Source organism: Petaurus breviceps, unplaced genomic scaffold, assembly GCF_028583685.1.
Source record: "Petaurus breviceps papuanus isolate PSGF00001 unplaced genomic scaffold, PetGlider_PUasm1.0 173, whole genome shotgun sequence".
Classification (NCBI taxonomy): Eukaryota; Metazoa; Chordata; class Mammalia; order Diprotodontia; family Petauridae; genus Petaurus; species Petaurus breviceps.
Genome location: NW_027185759.1, coordinates 786,409 through 807,414, shown reverse-complemented (window position 1 = coordinate 807,414; position 21,006 = coordinate 786,409). Strand labels below are relative to the sequence as shown.

At 48.6% G+C, this 21,006-nt stretch overlaps 1 protein-coding gene across 1 annotated transcript in view; it reads right to left on the bottom strand.

The window, feature by feature from the left end:
- Positions 1 to 21,006, bottom strand: part of ANKFY1 (ankyrin repeat and FYVE domain containing 1) — a 75,229-nt gene that overhangs the window by 47,986 nt on the left and 6,237 nt on the right. Inside the window, exons 2-3 of the mRNA XM_069083255.1 lie at positions 19,373 to 19,565; positions 5,964 to 6,082 (exon numbers count right to left, since the gene is read on the bottom strand). Of these exons, the coding sequence (XP_068939356.1) occupies positions 5,964 to 6,082; positions 19,373 to 19,565 (312 nt within the window). The remainder of the gene's footprint in view (positions 1 to 5,963; positions 6,083 to 19,372; positions 19,566 to 21,006) is intronic.

The window sequence follows — 21,006 nt, the reverse complement described above, 5'->3', positions numbered from 1 at the left end:
CTCCCTGTGCTCCCTCAGGGCCCTCTTCCTCCTCTCCTCCCCGGTCATATCTCTGGTCTCTGGCCTCTCTCCTGACGCTCTGGCCAAGCACTGACAAGGTCATAAACAAGCTCAATCTAGGAAATAACAATACTTGTTGGAAAGTCAGGAAGGTTTTCATTATCTTTATTTGACATTTATTCTGTCCTGAATAAACGGGCAGCCTCCTCAAAAGACCAGAGTCAGACAAATGCCAGCCCTGCTATGTGGCTCCCATTCCAATGTCCTGCTTTGTTCCTCCCTTCAGAACTGGGATTGTTAAAAGTACGGAGCAGAGAAGGAAGGCCAACCCAGGCCTTATGACACTGACTTCACATTCATCATGCCATCTTTCCAAAGACGAGGGAACTGAAGCTGCAGAGAGTTCTGGCAAGCAGAGATTTGGGAGAAGTATACCAGAGCTCAGGATGAGGCCGTTCCATGGCCACGATGAATAGCACTTTGGACCTGGAGTCGGGAAGCTGTTCAGTGGTTTTCGGTCAGGTCTCAGAGGCTGCACTGAGTGTGCAATCATCCACAAATAGAAAACGCTGCACCAACAGTCCCTCCACTTTGGTCTTGGCTTGTAGCCTTTTCAAGCTGAAGAATTTGCCATCAGTGGGGTAGCTGACCTTGAAGTCCTTTTTATCCTCTCTGAAGGCTTTTGATAACACTGCTGAAAACATCATGCTAAAACAGCCCTGCTTCACTTATTACCTAGAATCCAGGCAAGCATGCTATTGTGAAACTGGTGTAAAACACGGATGAACTTCTCCTGGCAAGCAAATTTTGCCATGATCTTCCACAAGCTGTCACAACTGACCGTACCAAAGGCCGTGGTCAGATCTACGAATGTCACGCACAGACATCTGCTCTACTCCTGGAGCTGTTGGGCAGTAAACACCATATGGACCGTTCGTCAGCCCTTTCTGAAGCCACACTGGCTTTGACATGGAGATAACCATCTTCCAGGTGAAAGATCTGCCTATTCAGGAGGACCATGGCAAGAAGCTTACAGGATCTTGCTAGCAATGACTAAGAGAGAGACACACGCCCCCCCCCGCCCCCGTTACTCCAGGCAGGGCTCCTACAGAACAACCTATTTCCCTTCCCTTTATAGAGGCAGCCTTGAACTCGTAGGGGATAACCTTCCCTTGCCATATAACCTGGAAGATTTCATTCAGCTTTTGTATGAGCAGTGGCCCTCTGCCTTCTAAATCTCAGCTGGAATAGAATCCCCACCAGGCACACTGACACACAAAGAGGAGCCTAATGGCATTCAAAACCTATTCTTCAGTGAAAATGTGGCTGGAGAGGGACTGACTTTGACCTGAGGTGCCTCAGCACTGGCTGATGAAGGTCTGCTGAGAACACGCTGGAAGGGCTCAGCCCGGCTCTCCAGGACTGTCCTGATCACTGTCAATGGGCTCCAGCAGCTCTGAGTAGCTGAGACGCACCACAGGTCTTTGGCCCATAAATAGCCTTCAGGATCGCATAAAAGCACTTGGATTGTTACTATCAGCATAAAACTGCATTTCACCTGCCTTCTCACTGAGCCAAGAATCCTGCGTCTCCCTAAGCTTCACTTGCACTTTGCTTTTGATGGAGTTAAACACAGACTGCGTAGAGAGTGGAGTTCTCATTTTTAGTAGCTTCTGAATTTCCTCATCATTTGCATCAAACCAATCTGGATGTCTGTGAGTGTTCTGGCCCAGATGAGCAGATGCAGTGCCCTATGCCAGACCTCTGAAGGCTGCCACTCCTCTGCTCCATCGTTGCCAACCATGTGTTGGCTCAGCTTCCCCTCCAAGTCAGCAACAAACTGTTCCTGATCAGAGAAGAGCTCCAAGCCATTGACACATAATTAAGTCTCGGGTGGTTGTCTTACCTCAGGGGCCACTGCTTTTGTTAAATGTTCATGTTTAGTTTGGAGAAGTTAAGTCTACAATCAGTCCAGCACTCGGTGTCACACACTGCCTTCATCACTCTCACACCCTGTCTCTTCTCCTTACAACGACACAGTCTATTTAATGCAAACGTTAGCTGTGAGGGGTGCACCCACAGGGTTTTATTGCGCTTAGGGAAACAGAAGACAGTGCTGGTGATGAGAAGGTCACGAGATGCTCACGTCTTCAGCAGTAAGGGACCACCGCTCTTGCTGTTTCTGACTCTATTCCTCTCAAGGACTCACTGCCATGTCTCATAGTCTGTGCCTCTTCTGACACTAAAGTCGCCCAGAATTAGAAGCTTGGCCTCTTTCGGCACACTGATAATGAGGGTCTCCAGGTCTGCATAAAATTCTTCTTTGACCTCATCAGGGCCCATCATGGTGGGGACAGAGGCACTGAGGATGATGGTGTGGCATTTTTCTATAAGTGGCAATCACACTGTCATGAACCTGTTGTGCATTCCTTTGAGGAAGCATATGAGCTTGTTGACTAGATTAGTTTTCTGGGTTTTTTTGGGAGGGCATTTGGGGTTAAGTGACTTGCCCAAGGTCACACAGCTAGTTTTTGTGTTAAATGTCTGGGAACGGATTTGAACTCAGGTTCTCCTGACTCCAGGGCCAGTGCTCTATTCACTGTGCCACCTAGCCGCCCCAACTGGATTAGTTTTGATTGTAAAACCTATGCCCCTCTTCATTGTGGCCACTCCCAAAAGACACATGTGCAGCTCCGACTTCCACGGTAAGCAGACTAGGGTTGGGTGAAGCAGACAATTCTTAGGGCACTTTTGTAGCCCCTTCCTCATGTTAGAAAGTGAGCAATGGAACAGAGAACCAGCCCTGGAGTCAGAAGGACCTGCCTTCGGATCCAGCCTCAGACACTTAACACACACACACACATAAACTAGCCGTGTAACCTTGGGCAAGACATTTAACCCCAACTGCCCTCCAAAAAGCAAAAAAAAAAGTGAGCAATGGGGGTCCCAAAAAAAGGCTACTCAGACACCCAGGAGGCTACAGAATCCCATGCCGACCCTGTGGCCTGGGCCACCTGTGTGCAGGGTTGTGACCATAGCCCCCAGTGTCTCCACACCTGCTGCTGCATCACCTGCCTGTCGCCACAGGACTGTGAGAAGGGTAGAATGGTCAAATGGCATGGGTGATGAGTTTTGACTTGCACACAGACTGGATTTAAGTGATGCAGAGGTGCACTAAGCTGTTGGCCTCACTCTCTTCCAGAGTCATCAAAGTCCAGGGGCAGGACAAAAGTCAAAACACCTGGTGATGGCCTTGGTGTTTCTGTGTCTCCCCAAGCTCTAAGAGCTCCACGGTGCCTGCTTCAGTCACCTTCCTGGCTGCTCGAACAAACTGCTGCTTTCCACCCCTTCTGCTGCGGGAAGCCTTCACCAATGAAAGTCGAATGCACTGATGGATCTGGGGCCCCTTGGTTTTCCTCAACCTGGCTTAGAAATGGTTTACCAGACTGTGGCTGCAGTGCATCCAACAGCTTCTTGGGGCCCGGGCTGAGAGCTGGCTGTCAGGGGAACACCAAAGGTGGCAAACAGCCCTGAAAAGGGCTCAGCAGTGCTCACACCAGAGGTCTCAGTCTTCTATGAACACATACACACCCAGCTTTGGTGGCTAAAGGAAGGATGGAGTGCAGAGGGAAGAGCCTTGGACCAGACAGGACCCCGCCCGCCCCCTCCTTCCTGCCACCCCTGGCAGCTACTGCAGTGGTCCAGGTGTGAGGTGATGAGGGTCCCATCAGGGTGGCAGCAGTGTCAGACGAGAGTGTATCTGAGGATGCCACAAAGGGGAAACTGACCTTAGCACCATACTGGACATGGGGGTCAAGAGATAATGAGAAGCTCAAGAAGTCTCAGAGATGGGAGGATGGCAATATGGACAGTAGGAGGGTGGGAAGGGTTAGGAGGAAAGTGCTAAGTTCTTGCTGGGAAATACTGAGTTTAAGATGTCTACTGGACATCCAATTTGAGAGCCTGAGAGGCACCTGGAGGTCAGCAGAGAGACAGGGCCAGGACAGGTAAATCTGAGAGTCAGTACCATAGAAAAATAGAATAGTCCAGGCAAGAGATGCAGGAGCCTGAACTAGGGCCGTGGCTAAGTGTGCAGGGAATGAGGTGAATTTGGGCTATGTTGTGGGCACAGAGACGAGATCTGCCACCTGACTAGATGTTTGGGAGGTGAGGGCAAGTGAGGAGCAGACGAAGGCACAGAGGTGGGGAGGCTGTGAGCCTGGGGGATGGGGGACTTGCGGTACCCTGGACCTCAACAGTACCAGGAGAACTCAGAGAGGTGAATTATGGAGGCCATAAATGAATGAACAAAGCACTTATCAAACGCTTACTAGATGCAAAGCCCAATTGATTCCACTGGCGCCAGAACTCCCTCTACCATCATAGACTCTGACCTATCTACAACTTGAACATCAAGCTCGGACTGCCCCAAGATCAGGGAGAAGTGACGTGCCCGGGCCCAGCTGGAGGCTCTCCAGCCATGTTAGCATCTGAACCAGGCCTTCCTGGTTCCAAGCCCAGTATTTTATCCAACATCCAACAGGCCTCTCTGTTTAGAAGCAAGTTGAGAGAAAGAAAAAAAAAAGTTTCTCTGAGACATAATGAGCAAATTAAAGAAAAATCCTGATGCAATAAATCCCATAATAGAAAACTTTCAGGTCCAATCTGCTCAGATCCTCAGACCTGGCAGCCCCAGATGCTCCTGTGTGCCTCCCATTCAGAGCAACAACTCAAGGGAAGCAAAAGCCTGTAAATAAGGGGGTGCCCATCAAATGAGGGGGTGGCATCTTCTCCCCTCCCTGGCCCCAACTCAATGCTCTGGGTTTCTGCACGCTGCCCCCCAACTGGCATCTGAATCAGTATAACCAATGGAAAGCAAGTGGAAACGATGCAAAGAAAGTAACTTGGGAGGTCCAGACCCCATGATTCAGAGATGCCATTGCTGGGCTCATGTCCCAAGGAGGCCATGGATCACAACCAAACTTGCCCCTCCTCCCGGCTTCCAGGAACTGCCCTGACTGCCTTCCATCCTCAATGTTTCTATCTTTCATATATGCAGTGATCTGCATGTTGCCTTCCCTCCTAAAATGCACGCTCCTTGAGGAGAGGACCCATCTCCACCTTCCTTTGTACCCAATACTTAATAGTGCCCCTTATGAAGTGAGCACTTCATAAAATCATGTGGCCTTAATAACTAGAGAAGATTCAGTGAAGCCATGAGAGTATTCCCCAAGCATCTGAAGTCCCATGTGGAAGAGGGATTAAATCTGCTGCGCTTGGCCCCAGAGGGCAAAATCAGGGGCAGCCACAGCAGGCAAGGGCAGCCACGGCGGGCAGGGGCAGCGGGAAGGGAGTCCAATTATGAACGGAAACCTAAGACAAACTTCCTCATGATCAGCGCTAGCCAAAAAGGAGTGGGCTGCCTTGAGAAGCAAAGGCTAGACCACTGATCACTGTCAGGGAGACTTTTTCAGACAGGAGGTAGATTGGGTAGGCTCTGACCTGACATGTCTTCCAAGTCTGAGATTCTGTGATTTCCTGGAATTACATAGGGGCAAACTGCAGTTCCTCAACAGTAGCAAAATATTCCCAATATCCTGGAAGGGTCCTCCTGAGGCTCATCCGGCTAAAAGTCAGCCCAGATGGCTCAAGAAAGATCCCAGCAACAACATGGGATCCTCGTGCGGCTGCTGGCCCAGGCACGCCTTTCTTAAACCAGGCAAGAGTCTGGTAGCCACCAGCCCCAGGAAGTTCCTTTGGCCTCAGCAGGTTCTAGATCCAAGGTCACTGATGGCTAGTGTGCCAGCCCCAGTGAGGGCCACAGCCAAGGAGACATGTCCCTGCTGTCTGGAAGCAAAGAGCTGGCCCTGGACCCCAAGTCCCCATGGCCTCTTTCCAAGAAGGCCTTCAGCAGAAGGCTGAGAAGCAAACGGAGTTGCCCAGGGCCCGGCAGGCAGACTCACCTGAAAGGTCGAGCTCTTCGGTGGAGGCCAGACTGGTCAGGCTCCAGTTCTCACTGCGAGCAGCCAACACAAACTTATGCGCGTTGACGAGCTGATTGCCAACCTTGATTTTCAGGTCACTGGTCAAGGGAAAGAATCAGCATAAGTGGAGAGCACAAGATGGGCCCCTAAGTGCAGCTGTGTGTGGAGCCACAAAAGGCTGTCCGGCTGTCCAGAGAGCTCTGAGAAGCCACAGCTTAATAACAAATATGTCTGAGACAGAAAAACGTGGGGTCAACGAGGCGAGATTCTTTGTTTTATGACAATTCTCTTTGAACATTTCACTGGGAGTCCAGGCCACAGATGTGCCACTTTCCAAATGTCTTCTACAAGGATGCTCTCAAGTCAAATTCATATCAACCTTGAAATTAAGTCGGCTTCAAACAGTATGAGATGAATCACTAGTAAGAAGGTAGGAGGAGAAAATCAGGGACTCTCAAGCCAAGTCTAAGAGGACTCTACGGACACACCCATCCAAGGGCCCTGAGACAGGGCCGCTCTCCCCATCTGGGCAGGCTTTCATCTAAGCCTGGGACTAGAAGGAGTCCATGAGCAAAGGCAGGGATACATAGGGTGCGGAGGGCTGGTCTTGGGATCAGGGAGACCAAGGCTCAGGTCAGGGATTGACTCTTCTGCCCTGAGTCCACAGACAATTAACCTCTGGGTGCCCTGGACACCTCTCCCAAGCTTACTTACAAATGATCTGCCATCTGTACCTGTGCAGAGAAAGTTTCAACCAATGAAATCTCAGGTCCAGAACAAAAAATAAAAAATCAAGGAAGGGAGCTTGCCAAAATATCCAAGTGGATAAAAGCATACAGCACTACTGCTTCTTTAGGAGCCACCGTGTGGCAGGGGGTCTGGCACATTGTGGGCAAGGCCCATCCTCCAGCTTCCTTCTATGACTCTCTCTCTCTCCCAGAGATTGGCTCACTCTCCCAAAGGGAGCAGCTTGAGAACTCTGCTGCATAAAGCATGCCCTGTTCTTCTCAAACAAACCCAATTCAGATCCGAAGGCACAGCATTGCTCCATCCAACCCTGGCCCACAAATTCACAAGTACTGCTTTCTGGATACCTTTTAAAAGTATGGCACCCAATAAACCAGGGCAGAAGAGGGTACTTAACCCTCCCAAATGGTAAAGACTACTGTTCGGTGTGACAGGACATGAGTGGAAATACTCTGAGAATCAGAGCTCCTGAAGACCCCAAAAGTAGGAGACTCTATTTGAGTCTCATTCTATTATCAGCTTTTAGGAAAATGAAAAGTCCTTGGATCACAATAATTCAGACACGTTCTGACTGTCATGTTTTCCATTTTGTTGGAATGAGTCTTCCTTCTACCATCTTTTCACTAACATAAATGGATCGATGAACTGCTTTTATAAAATCCCTACGACTCAGTCAAAACCACAATCAGAGGAATACAGCAGGACTGTTCATGTCAGAACCATTTCTACCTTTACTAGTTCAGAAATGCAGAGATTAGAAAACAGCAAAGACAATTTTTTTTTAATTTCAGAATTGGCTAATGTTACTGATGAACTGCTTAATACTATAAAACGAGAATGGAGGATTTGGTTTATTATCTGAAGAAGAAATATGGAAACTTTGAAAAATATAAAAGATAATTAAAATTTTTTTCCTTTTTAAAACCTGGATGTTGAGATGGTTGTAATGTTTTCTTTTGTTTTGTTACAATTAAAGACTCGTTGTATAGTTTTCCAAATAAACATTTTAGTAGGAAAGAAACAACTCAGAACGATATAATTTTAGAACTGGAATTAGGGTAAGAAGTGGGGCTAAAAATAATTTCATTCAGTCTTCATTTTAAAGAGGACAAAAAGGAGCCCAAGAGGGAAGCGCTGCGCCTATGGCTGGGCATCAGAACAGCGTTCTGTAGGCCAGGCTTCCTGACTTCTTGGCTGGCGATCTTAGCTCTTGGGAAATTCCTCAGCATTTCAATGAGAGAAACCCATTTCCTTTCCAGCTCACGCCTGATCTCATAGGGTCAATCCCTGCGGTTCAGAGAGAGTCTGATACCCAACCAAAGGGAGAACAAAGATGCCAAGCCTGGCCCTGACCACTCCCCAAGTGCCCTCTGGGAGCCCCAGGTTCACTTTCCAGGACGTAACTAATGTAGCAAGTGATACTGCTGGACTGCATATTTGCTACAAGATTTTGTTTCCCTCTTCAGGGGCCAAGGACAGGTGGGGGAGAACTAGATTTTTGTTCATTGAAAAAAAATTATTTAATTTAGATTTTTAAAACATAATGGAGAGGAATTGGGGGGGGGGGGCCACTAACGCCCAGGACATGCCCAGGGCCAGGCTTCCAGGCTGGAGAGGAGCCTGCACATTGGTCAGGAAGCTGCAGAGAGCCACAGAAGCCAGGACAGCAGAGCGGTGATAAGGCTTGCACCCAAGACACACTGGCTGGGCTTGGCAGTGCTCTGTCCAGCAGCCAAGTGCTGAAGGAGGACTCAGGGCTGCTGAAGGAGAGAAGGAAGGGCCTCCTCTCGGTGCAGACCAGCCCCCCCAGCCCTGCTCGCTCCAACCATCTCTGCTGCCCCTGGTGGGAGCCTGCCCCCCACTCCACGTCACCTCATCTTTACCTACTGGACCATGGGACCTTCCACCCCCTTCTTAAAGCCGCCTTCAGCCTTGATCTTTCTCCTGCATTCACTCAACAACACTCAACAACCCTGCCAGTGGGGACAGCTGCAGACACTCTGCTTGCAGCTGGTGGCACACTGCCCAGGGAAGGCCTGAGTTCAAGTCCAGCCTTGGACACTTACTTCATGTGTGACCCTGGACAAATCCGCTGAGTTTCTGGGCTGCTATGAGAACCAAAGGAAAGACTAAGCATAAAGTAATGAGCCCGGGGCCTGGCCTGGAGCAAGCACCCGAGAAAAGCTTGTTCCTTTTCCTTCCTCCAATGCCTGGTCTCCAATCTCTAGCTTCCTCAAGGAGAAGCCTCCTCACTGAGGAAGTTCTCCAGGCCCGTGGGGGCCCATCCTCAGCCGCTGCAGGCACCATCACCAGCGGTAACCCCCTCTTCCTACCACGGGGGCCCGTCCTCAGCCACTGCGGGCACCATCACCAGCGGCCCCACCTCCTCCAGGCCCGTGGGGGCCCGTCTTTGGCCACTGCAGGCACCATCACCAGCCGTCCCCCCTCCTCCTCCATCCAAGGCGACCAGTCCTTGTCACTGACAGCTCAGCCCCAAGGCTCCTCTGTCCCCCTACTTGGCTCAGTCTCCCTCTCTATCTGGAGTCACCCTGATGCCCTCCCTGATCTCCTGGCCCCCCGCCCCATCCTCTGATGCCTCTTCCTCACCAGATGCTGAACAAAGCTTAGTCTGACCCCTGGACCAGCTGGACACAACACATATTCATATTATTGGGTCCCAACTGGGTCTTCATTTCTCTCAAAATGATCCTCTATCTCCATCCCCACAGAATTAGGGTGGGGGTTCCGGCCCTGCTCTCCACCTCTCAAGTCTTCTACATGCCTCCCTCTCAGCTGAGGGCCAGAAAATTGAGGCCACTGGTCATGAGCTGGCCGTGCTCCCATTTGCTTTACCTAGGACCCCCTCCATCACCTCTCACTCTCACCTCCCCTAGGCTCTGACAAAGAGGTGGCCAAGGCCATCCTCTCCTTGATCCCAGCCCCTCTAGCAGACAGAAACTTCCATCGTAGCCTCTCCAAATCTATTGATTCCTTCCCTACTGCCTTCAAACACACCCACCCCTAAAAAGCCTTCCCTCAAGTGGAAAATTGGGAAAGAATTTTTACAACCAGTGTCTCTGATAAAGGCCTCATTTCTAAAATATATAGAGAACTGAGTCAAATCTATAAGAGTACAAGTCATCCAGGGGCAGCCAGGTGTCGCAGTGAGTAAGAGCACCGGCCCCAGAGTAGGGAGACCTGGGATCAGTTCTGGCCTCAGATACTGAACACCCACACAAAATAACAGGCCGTGTACCCTTGGGCAAGTTACTTAACCCCAACTGCTTTAAAAAAAAAAAAAGAATACAAGTCATTCCCCAACTGATAAATGGTTAAAGGATATGAACCGGCAGTTTTCAAAGGAAAAAATTAAAGATTATCTATAAGCATGTGAAAACATGCTCCAAATCACTACTGATTAGAGAAATGCAAATCAAAACAACTCTGAGGTACCACATTGCACTGGTCAGATTGGCTAAGATGACAAAACAGGAAAATGATCAATGCTGGAGAGAATGTGGAAAAACTGGAACACTAATGCATTGTTGGTGGAGTTGTGAACTGATCCAACCATTTTGGAGAGCAATCTGGAACTATGCCCAAAGGGCTATAAAACCGTGCCCACCCTTTGACCCAGCAATGCCACTTCTAGGTTGTATCCCAAAGAGATCATACAAATGGAAAAAGGATCCATACATACAAAAATGTTTATAGCAGCTCTTTTTGTGGTGGCAAAGAATTGGAAATTAAGACGATGCCCATCAAGTGGGGAATGGCTAAACAAGTTGTGGTATATGAATGCAATGGAATACTCTTGTGCCATAAGAAGTGAGGAGCAGACAGACTTCATAATAGCCTGGCGAGACTTGTATAAATTCATGCTGAGTGAGCAGAGCAGAACCAGGAGAACTTTGTGCACAATGCAGACACATCGTATGTGTGACGACTGACTTGGACAGACTGGGCTCCTCTCAGCAACGCAAGGCTGTAAGACAGCTCCAAAGGGCTCACGATGGAGAGGGCTGTCCACATCCAGAGACAGAACTAGGGAGTCTGGATGCAGACTGAAGCAAACCACTTGCTCTCTCATTTGTGTTTTGTTTTGTTTCGTTCCTTCTTTCTCATTGTTTACGATCCTTCTTTACAACATGACTAGTGTTTAATGACAAAGTATCTATAGAACCTATCATTGGATTGCATGCCACCATGGCAGGGGGGAGAGGGAGGGAGAAAATGTGGAGCTCCAGGGATTGTGGAGGTGAGTGTTGTAAACTAAAAGTAAATAAATACATTTTAAAAGAAAAGAAAAGCCTCCCCCCCACACACACACATCTCCCATCTCCCACCTCTGCCGCTGCCTGCACCTGCTGCCTTCAGCCCCTTCCCCATCACTCACTTCTCGCTGAAGCTGCCCACCCCACAGCAGCCCTCCCCGTGGATGGGAAAGCAGCCTCGCCTCCCTCAGCTTTGCAGGTTCCCACACACTGACTCAGAAGGAGCTTGGAGGTCACTTCTCAGGCCACGGGCAGGCCAGGCCAAGCCACCCTCAACTGATGAAGGTAACAGCTAATGATCACAATAGCTGGCATTTGAAGAACACTACAGGGTTAGCTCATGTGGCACTCACAACTACCCTGGGAGGGAGGGGTTATGATGATGCCCATTTTACAGATAGGAAAACTGAGGCTCAGTGAGTTGCCCAGGGTCATCCAGCTGATAAATGCCTAAAGCAGGATTTGCACCCAGGCCATCCTGACTGTAGGCCCTGAGCTCTGGGCACTATACCATAGGGTGTCTAAGATGAGCAGCGACGCAAGCCTATCAATCTGGGGAATGGGAGAGCCCGGGGTGATCAGACGTCACTGCCCTCCCGCTGAGGGCATCGAGATTCTCCTCCTAGCATCTGTCTGGGGGCAATCCCAGGATTTGTTCAGCACCAGAAGAGGCTTCAGAAGCATGATCCTAAGACAGCAGAGTCACTCGCTGGCCAAATGTGGGGGGAGCTCTCTCTTCTAAAGACATGGCAGCAGCAGCAGCTGTCTTTTCGATAACCGAGATTTCCATGCTGAGAAATATCTTAGGTTAGTGAAAACCCAGATGGACGCAGCCAGGTGGCGCCAGAGGACCCAGGGAGCCAGGCCAGGAGGCCAGAAGGGCCCAACTGGAAGCCAGCTTCAGAGCAGCTGGCAATGCTGGCAGGTCCCCAAAGCCCTGCCTGCCTGGGCTTCTTCACATGCACTCAGCATAGCGCCAACACACAACAGGAGCTGCCAGGCAGGGGGGCAGCCAGCGCCAACAGAAGCCCCCAGCCTCCAGAACAAGGCCTAACCCAGGGATGCTCTGGCCCAGATCCAGAAAGAAGCAGTTCCTGTGAGCCTGTGACTGTTCTCCCCGATGTATGTACACTATGGCGTGTCTGGACAGAAGCAGGACATGGATACATTTAGGGAAAAAACCCTAAGCCTGGCACACAGCCAGGCAACACGTCTGAAGGGCCTACTGTGTGCCAGGCACTGGGCGCAGCACTGGGGACACAAAGAAAGGAGCTCACGATCTCACAGGGGAGACGAAAAACAAACAAGTATGTACAAACAAAATACATACAGGAAAAAGCCAGAAATAAAGAAAGGGAAGAGACCGAAGTGAGGAAGGGCTGGCAAAGGCTTCCTCTAGAAGCTGGGCCTTCACTGAACCTAAAGCCCAGGGAAGCCAAGAGACAGATGGTCTGATGTGAGGAGAAGGAAGCCGGGGCCCTGGCCCAGAGGAGGACCAAGAGGGTATGTCAGGCAGTGGGTAGGAGGGAACTACCAAGGGCTTTTGAATGCCAGACCTAGGAGTTGGGACTTGGCCCTGGGGGCGAGAGGGAGTCCATGGAGATACTGATCAGAGAAGGACAAGACTGGATAGGAAGATCACTTTGGTGGCTGAACTGAGGACACACTGGAGTAGAGAGCCTGGCTGAGCCACAAATTTCAGGGCTCAAGGGGAGGATGTGTAGAATCCCACTGGCTATAATTCTACAAGGAAAGTCATGCCAAGAAAGTGAGGGAAGTCTGAGAACAAGGGAAAGTACTCGGATGGGCTAGGAGAAAAGGAGTCGTCACCACCAGTCAACAAGGCTTTGAAGATGAAGGGGTCCTGTAGGCTTCATGACTCGCAGTTACAAGAAAGGGCTTCTCATTTGGTTTTTTGGAGGGGGGAAAGCAAGTCACAAGTTAAGTGACTTGCCCAAGGTCACACAGCTAGTAAGTGTGTCAAGCGTCTGAGACCAGATTTGAACTCAGGTCCTCTTGACTGCAGGGCCGGTGCTCTTGTTTGTTTTTGAAGGCCCACTGCTCCAGGTGTCAGGGCCAGGACAGCTGACCAGAGAAGGGAAGCCTAGCGGCTCTGACCTCATTAGGTTCCTCCATGGTCCATATCTGTATATGGTCCAGTCCTCTAGACTAGAAACTACAGAACAAAAATGGCTAGTGGGGAATTAAAAGGAAGAGCATTGGGTACCCCAAAGAACAGGTTCCTGGGTGCTGGAAGCAGTGCCTGCTGGGAGGGCTGAGCCACAGCCAGTGATCTCTGCAGGCCTCAGAAAAGTGTTGGCCCAGAGCTGGAGCAGAGCAAATGCTGCCCTAGTCTTTGTTTGTTTGTTTGTCCATATTAGTCATGCTGTGAAAGAAAGCACAGACCAAAAAATCAAGCAAAATAAAAGGATGCTCCAATCTACATTCAGATTCCATCAATTCTTTCTCTAGAGGTAAAAGGCATTTTCATCATAGGTCCTTCAGAACTGTCTTGGATCATTGTACTGCTGGGATAGCGAAGTCATTCACAGTGATCATTGTATATCATTTCTGTTACTGTATACAGCATTCCCTGGTTCTGCTCACTTCACTCTGCATCAGTTCATGCAAGTCTTCCCAGGTTTTTCTGAGAGCATCCTGCCCATCATTTCTTATAGCACAGTAGCATTCCATCACAATCATATACCACAACTTGTTCAGCCATTCCCCAATTGATGGGCATCCCCTTGATTTCCAATTCTTTGCCAACACAAAAAGAGCTGCTATAAATATTTTTGTACATGTGGGTCCTCCTCCCACTTCTCTGATCTCTTTCGGATATAACCCTAGAAGTGGTATTGCTGGGTCAAAGCGTATGTACTTATTTATAGCCCTTTGGGTATAGTTCCAGATTGCTCTCCAGAATGGTTGGATAAGTTCACAACTCTACCAACAATGCATATGTGTTCCAATTTTTCCACATCCTCTCTAGCTTTGATCATTTTCCTGTTTTGTCATCTCAGCCAGTCTGATCAGTGCAATATGGTACCTCAGATTTGTTTTGATTTGCATTTCTCTAATCAATAGTGACTTGGAGCATTTTTTCATATGCTTATAGATATCTTTCATTTTTTCCTTTGAAAACTGCCTGTTCATATCTTTTGAGCATTTATCAATTGGGGAATGACTTGTATTCTTATAGATTTGACTCAGTTCTCTGTATATTTTAGAAATGAGGCCTTTAGAGGAGGCGGAGTCAAAATGGCAGAGTAGAAACACAACCTCTGAGCAGCTCCGGGTTCCACCTTCCCCAATCAATGTAAAAAAGGGGACTCTGAACAAACTTTGGAGCTGCAGAACCCACAAAATTACACAGAGATGTTAGCCTCCTGCTGAGGACAGCCCGGCAGGCTGGCAGGAATCGGCCAGCCCAGTGCTCTGGAAGCTGAGCACAGTCCTATGAGGGGCTTTAGCCCCAGGGCAGGCCTGACCAGCTGCCAGCAGGAGGGACTCCAGATCAGCAGCAGCTGTGGCCATTTCCAGAATTATCAACACATAAAAGGGAAGGACAAAGTGAGAGGTCAGTGCAGTCTGGACTTTGGGTCCCAGTAAGTGGGAGTCCATGGCTTTTACCCCCGGGGCGAGAATCCACTGAGACGCCAGCACAGCCAGCCAGCGCCACGTGGCAGCTTCAGCTCCTGGCCTGCAGAGTGTAGGGGGACCAAGCACCAGTCAGAGGGGTCATCGCTCTTGCTTTAACCTTCATGGATCTGGATTGCAGTGTAGGGTGAAGGTCCTGGGGTGTGTGTCCAGCTTGCCACAGTGTGTGGAGACCTCAGAGAGGGCACCCATCTAATACCTCCAGCAGCTGAGAAAATCCCAGCGTTTGGGACGAAAGCTCCCCTGTCTGGCGGCAGAGTCCTACTGTGGCAAAAAGCCCAGGGGTCAAGTGACTGAGGGGGCAACATGACCAGGCAAAAGAAACAAAGCAGAAAGAAGATTCCAACATTAGACTCCTATTTTGGGGACAAAAAAGAGCAAAGCATGGAACAGGAGGAAGACAGTGAAGTCAGAACTCCTGCACCAAAAGCTTCAAAGGAAAATACAAGCTGGTTACAGGCAACAGAGGACCTTAAGAAGCAGATAAGAGAAGTGGAGGAAAAATTGGGAAAAGAAAGGAGAACAATGCAAGAAAATTATGAAATGAGAGTCAACAGCCTGACTGAGGAAAATAACACTTTAAAAAACAGACTGACTCAAATGGCAAAGGAGGCTCAAAAAGGCAATGAGGAGAAGAATGCCTTAAAAAGCCAAATTTGCCAGATGGAAAAAGAATCTCAAAAGCTAAGTGAGGAGAATCATGGCTTCAGAATTAGACTGGAGCAAATGGAAGCTAATGACTTTATGAGAAATCAAGATGCTGTTAAACAGATCCAAACAAATGAAAGAATAGAAGGCAATGTGAAATATCTCATGGGAAAAACCACTGACCTGGAAAATAGATCCAGGAGAGATCATTTAAAAATTCTTGCACTACCTGAAAGCCATGATCAAAGTAAGAACCTAGAAATCATCCTCCAGGAAGTTCTCAAAGAAAACTGCCCTGATGTTTTAGAACCAGAGGACAAAATAGAGGTTGAAAGAATCCACCAATTACCTCCTGAAAAAGATCCCAAAAAGAAAACTCCTAGGAATATTATAGCCAGGTTCTGGAATTCCTAGATTAAGGAGAGAATATTACAAGCATCCAGGAAGAAACAATTTGAATATTGTGAAAACACAATCAGGATAACCCAGGATCTGGCAGCTTCTACACTGAGGGATCGAAGGGCCTGGAATATGATATTCTAGAGGTCAAAGGCACTGGGATTAAAACCAAGAGTCACCTACCCAGAAAAACTGAGTATCATGTTTCAGGGGGAAATATGGTCATTGAGTGGAAGAGAGGACTTTCAAGCATTCTTAATGAAAAATCAAGAGTTGAATAGAAAATGTGACATTCAGATACAAGAAACAAGAGAAGCATGAGAAGGTAAACAGGGAAAAGAAATCATAAGGAACTTATCAAAGTTGAACTATTAACATTCCTACATGGAAAAACAATAATTGTAACTTATGAAACAGATGAAACATCTATATATGAGGGTATATGGGCACATGAATACATATGTGAATGTGTGCATATATGTGTACAGGTATACAAAGATAGAGGGCACAAGACCAATTTAACAGGAAGGGATGATACTTAAAAGGTGAAATTAAGAGGTGAGAGAGGAATAGATGGGGAGAGACAGAATGGGGTAAACTATGTCATATAGAAGAGGCAAGGGAAGATGGTTACAATGGAGGGGAAGAATAGGAAGGCAAAAGGGAATGGGTCAACCTTATTCCCATTGAATTTGGCTTGAGGAGGGAATGAAATACACACTAAATAGGGTACCTCACCCTACAGGAGAGTAGGGGAGGGAAGGGGATGAGAGGGGGGAGATGATAGAAGGGAGGGCAGGCTGGGGGGGAGGGAAGTTGGAAGCACCCACTTTTGAAAAGGGACGGGATCAAAGTAGAGAATAGAACAAGTAGGAGGTGGGATAGGAGGGAGGGAAATATAGTCAGCCTTTTTCAATATATCTACTATGTTAATGTTTTGCTTTAGCCACACATGTACAACCTATACTGAACTGCTTATCTCCCCAGTAAGGGTGGGTGACAAGAAAGGAAGGGAATGAATCTGGAATTTAAAGTTTTAAAAATAAATATTCAAATATATGTATACACTATTATTAATACTATTTTACATGTAATTGGGAAATAAGATATGCAGACACTGGGGCATAGGGATCCACATGCCCTACTGGAAAAGTCGAAGGGGTATGGGAGAAGATATGGGAAAGAACAGATTGGAGGAGGGGATGTCCTGTGGGACTGCTATTTTGGGGCGGTGTGTAGGGGAAAAACGGGGAGAAAATTTGTAACTCAATATGTGGCGGAAATGAATGATGTAAATCAGAAAAAAAAAATTTTTTCTAATTAAAAAAAAAAATATGAGGCCTTTATCAGAGATACTGGTTGTAAAAATTCTTTCCCAATTTCCCACCTTCCTCTTAATCTTGGTTACATTGACTTTGTTTGTACAGAAACTTTTCTAATTAATGTAATCAAGATTATCCATTTTGCATTTCATAATGCTCTCTAACTCTTGCTGGGTCATAAAGTCTTCCCTTCTCCATAAATCTGACAGGTAAACTATTCCTTGCTTTCCCAGATTGCTTACAGTATCAGCCTTTATACCTAGATCATGAACCCATTTAGACTTGATTTTGGTAGCTGTCCTACTTTTTATTTATTCTTTTAATGTTTTATTTTTATTTACTCATTTATTTATTTTGGCTTTTTGGATGGGGGAAGGTAGGACAATTGGGGTTAAGTGACTTGCCCAAGGTCACACAGCTAGCTTTTTTTGTTTGTTTGTTTTTAAGCAATTGGGGTTAATTAACTTGCTCAACATTACACGGCCAGTTATTTCTGAGTGGGTGCTAAGTGTCTGAGCCCGGATTCGATCCCAGGTCATCCCAACTCTGGGGCCGGTGCTCTTTCACTGTGTTACCTGGCCGCCCCCTAGTTTGTTTTTTAATGGTTAAGTATCTGAGGCTGGATTTGAACTCAGGTCCTCGTGACTCCAGGGCCTGTGCTCTATTCACTGCGCCACCTCGCCACCCCAACTGTCCTAGTTTTTTAAAAATAAAGAAGATGGGGGGAAGAGAATGGAATCTGCGAGATTCTTGAATCAATTAAAGACCTGACTGGTGAACATTGAGGGAGATGAGATCTCAGAAATCCAGCCCCTCTCTGCACGCCCAGGCCACCCATCCCAGTCTCACCTGATTTCCTCTCAGATGACCTGGATGTCATAGGGCAGTTTACCTGTATTTTATCAAAATTCTTGACAAAGTGTTGTGTGCTATTCTGGTGGAAAAGATGGGAGAGACCTGGATAGCACAATAAATAGAAGAGCTGGACAGATTCAGGACTGACTAATGGTGAAACTCTGGAAGGTCTCCAGTAGTGGGCCCCAGAGATCTGTGCCTAGCCCTTTCCCCGCTTTTTATCAGGGACTTGGACAAAAGCATACAGGGCCTGCTTATTACAAGTGTCCACCCATCCTTCTAAGACTGTCTGCTGGCATTCTCTGGGGCTGGGGCTTAGGATCCTCCCAGCATCCCACCTTTGGGACTTCAGACCAGCCTGACCCATTTCCTCTGCCTCACCTGAGACACAGAATCAATCAGCTGCCAAGCCCAGCTGGTTCTCCCTAGGATAGCTCATAAATCCAGCTCCTCTGCAACACGACCACTGAAATCCTGCCTCTTCTGGGTTCTAGTCTCGTAATCGGCCTTCCCTTCCCTGGTCCATCCCCCAGAGTCAGATCTCCACTCCAGGAACCAAGCACAACATCATAACCTTGCCATAACTCTAGTGCTATTGAGGACCCCAGTCCTGCTGCTCAAAGGCCTTTCTCAGGTGGCTCTAACCTTGTTGTCCAGCCTCCTTTCACACGATTACATGCCTCCCAGTCCAAGACTCTTGGCTGCAGCCACTGTCCATTCTCCTGCTGGCCCCCATCTCCACACCTGCTCCAAGCTCCCCCTTCAGACAGTTCCTCCAGCAGACACCGCGTCCTCCAGGCCCTCACCCTCTTCGGAAGTTTACGGCCCATGACCTGAGCCTTCCCTTTGCCCTTTCTCACCCTGCTCAGAGTTTTCTGCCCTCCTTTCTCCAAGACCCCCTCCCATGTTTACTTGTAATAACACAATAAGAGATGACATCAACATAACAGAAACAATTTCCTCTGAAACTGGTCGAGGAAGGTACTGTTGTCATCCCCATCTTACAGATGAGAAAACAGGCTAAGTGACTGCCCAGAACCAGAGAGCTGGTATCTGAGGCAGGACCTGAATTCAGGGCTCCATCCCACTGGAGCACCAGCTGCCTCTGCTGACCCTCCTTGAGAGCGGATCTATGCTCAATATACAGCAAACATAACACGCGGGGTGCTGGGGACACAACGCCAAAAATGCACCACTCCCTGCACTCAGGGGACGTGCCTGAGAAGCCCCTGCGGGATGTCTTAGGGTCTGGAGGCCCTCGTAGGAGGCAGCCCCTACCTACCCTGGGCCCTGAGAGGCCAGATGAGTGCAGGAAGCAGCCAGCAAAGCTTTCTAGCCCAAACGCTGGCCTCACCTAGAAAGGGACGTGGGAGCCAGGCTGGGGGGTGACAGGGTCTCCGAGAGAAGCCACAGGGAGTCAGCGCAGACTTCTGGCCTGGGCGCTGCTCTACGGACAGGGCGGCGGCCAGCAGGGCCCACTCACCTGTACTGCTCCTGCTCGTAGAGATCGGCTACAATTCGCAGCAGCCGTGTGATGAAGCAGTCGCCGCCGCCTTCCTGGCCAGCCTGCGCAGCCAGGAGGCTACACCTCTGCTCGGCCTCGGCCAGCCTCTTCTGCAGCTTCACATACTCCTGTCGCAGAAGCATCAGGTGCTTCTCCAGCTTGGCCACCTCCTCTGCAATGGGCACCAAAGAGCACAGTGAGACTCCCAGGCCGGTGGGCAGCTTGTGGGCTGGTGTCACCTCTGGGGCGCTCACCACACACACACGACCACAGGTGCACGTGGCCATACACACACAGGTGATCGTGCCTTGCTTTAAAATGTCCTTGTTCTCTAACATGCCATCGGTCCATGCTCAGGTTCGGGTGGAAACACTGCTGAGAGAAACCCAGTCACAGACCAGGACCTACTAGTGTCTCAGCTTCAAGGAGGCACAACGGATGTGTGTGTGTGTGTGTGTATGTGTGTGTGTGCACGTGCGCACACAGATCAAATAAAATCCAATTCTTTCTACTAAGATTTTCATCAGCTGAGTCTGTGCAAACACAGGGACATCCAGGAATTAGCAAAAATGAGACTTCCTTTTTCCTGCACCTTCCCAAAAAATCCTGTCCCACAGATTCACTTGACACAGTGATCATCATTAAAACCCTCTGTAAATGCCTCCGCATACTGTGGGGAAGACCCCTCTTTGCCCCACATCAGCTACAGAAGTCAACATTACTGGGCATGAACAATCCGACACTTGGGGCAGCACAGAGCTTCCCTCTGTCCCTCCCTAGAGGTGAGAAGGGCTCCGTTCATGGGCTCACGCCAAGGCCTCTTCCAGGGTAGCCAGAGTACAACAGCTCTTTCTATCACCTAAATCAAAGCACTGCAAAAACTATTGGCCCAGAGCAAAGGATTCTGATCAAGGATAACATTAGACAGTCCTTCCAAACTCTGTCAAGTGTCTTTTATACATTGCTGAGCTCCCCAAACATGATTTTCTTCTACAGGTTTCAAAAGGGGGAAAAGGCATGAGCACTTTCGGAGGGCCTTCTAGGTGCCAGGCACCATGTTGTGCTTTAAAAGTTCTCATAAGATAACCTGTATATAAAACCTCCAGAGCCTTGCCAACAATGAGAAATTCAAAATCAGTATGCTAGAATCTGCCCCAGCTTCTGAGCAGCCAGAAAAGAAATGGGGGGCGATGCCCAAGTTCTGAAAAAGTCGACTGGAGAACCAAAGGTCTGCAATAGGGTGGGGAAGAGAGTAGGCTGTTCACAACTGCTTATGAGAATCACAACAAGGTCACAACACTTTTGTTAATTCATAAAGACCCCAATACCCCTAGGAAGACATGGATCAACTGAAAGCAAAGTGAAGGAAGCCGACCTAGAAGAACCACGTCTACCGTGTCTACAATAATGATACTATAAAGATCAGCAGCTTTGAAAGACTTAGGAAGTGTGAAGCACACAAAGAGCCACAATTCCAAAGGACTGGGGCAGAAATGAGCTGCCCACCTCCTGAGGGAGTCGAGGGACTTCCTTCCTTCCCTCCCTCCTTCCTTCCGTCCATCCTTTCTTCCCTCCCTCCTTCCCTTCCTCTTTCCTTCCCTCTATCCCTTCCT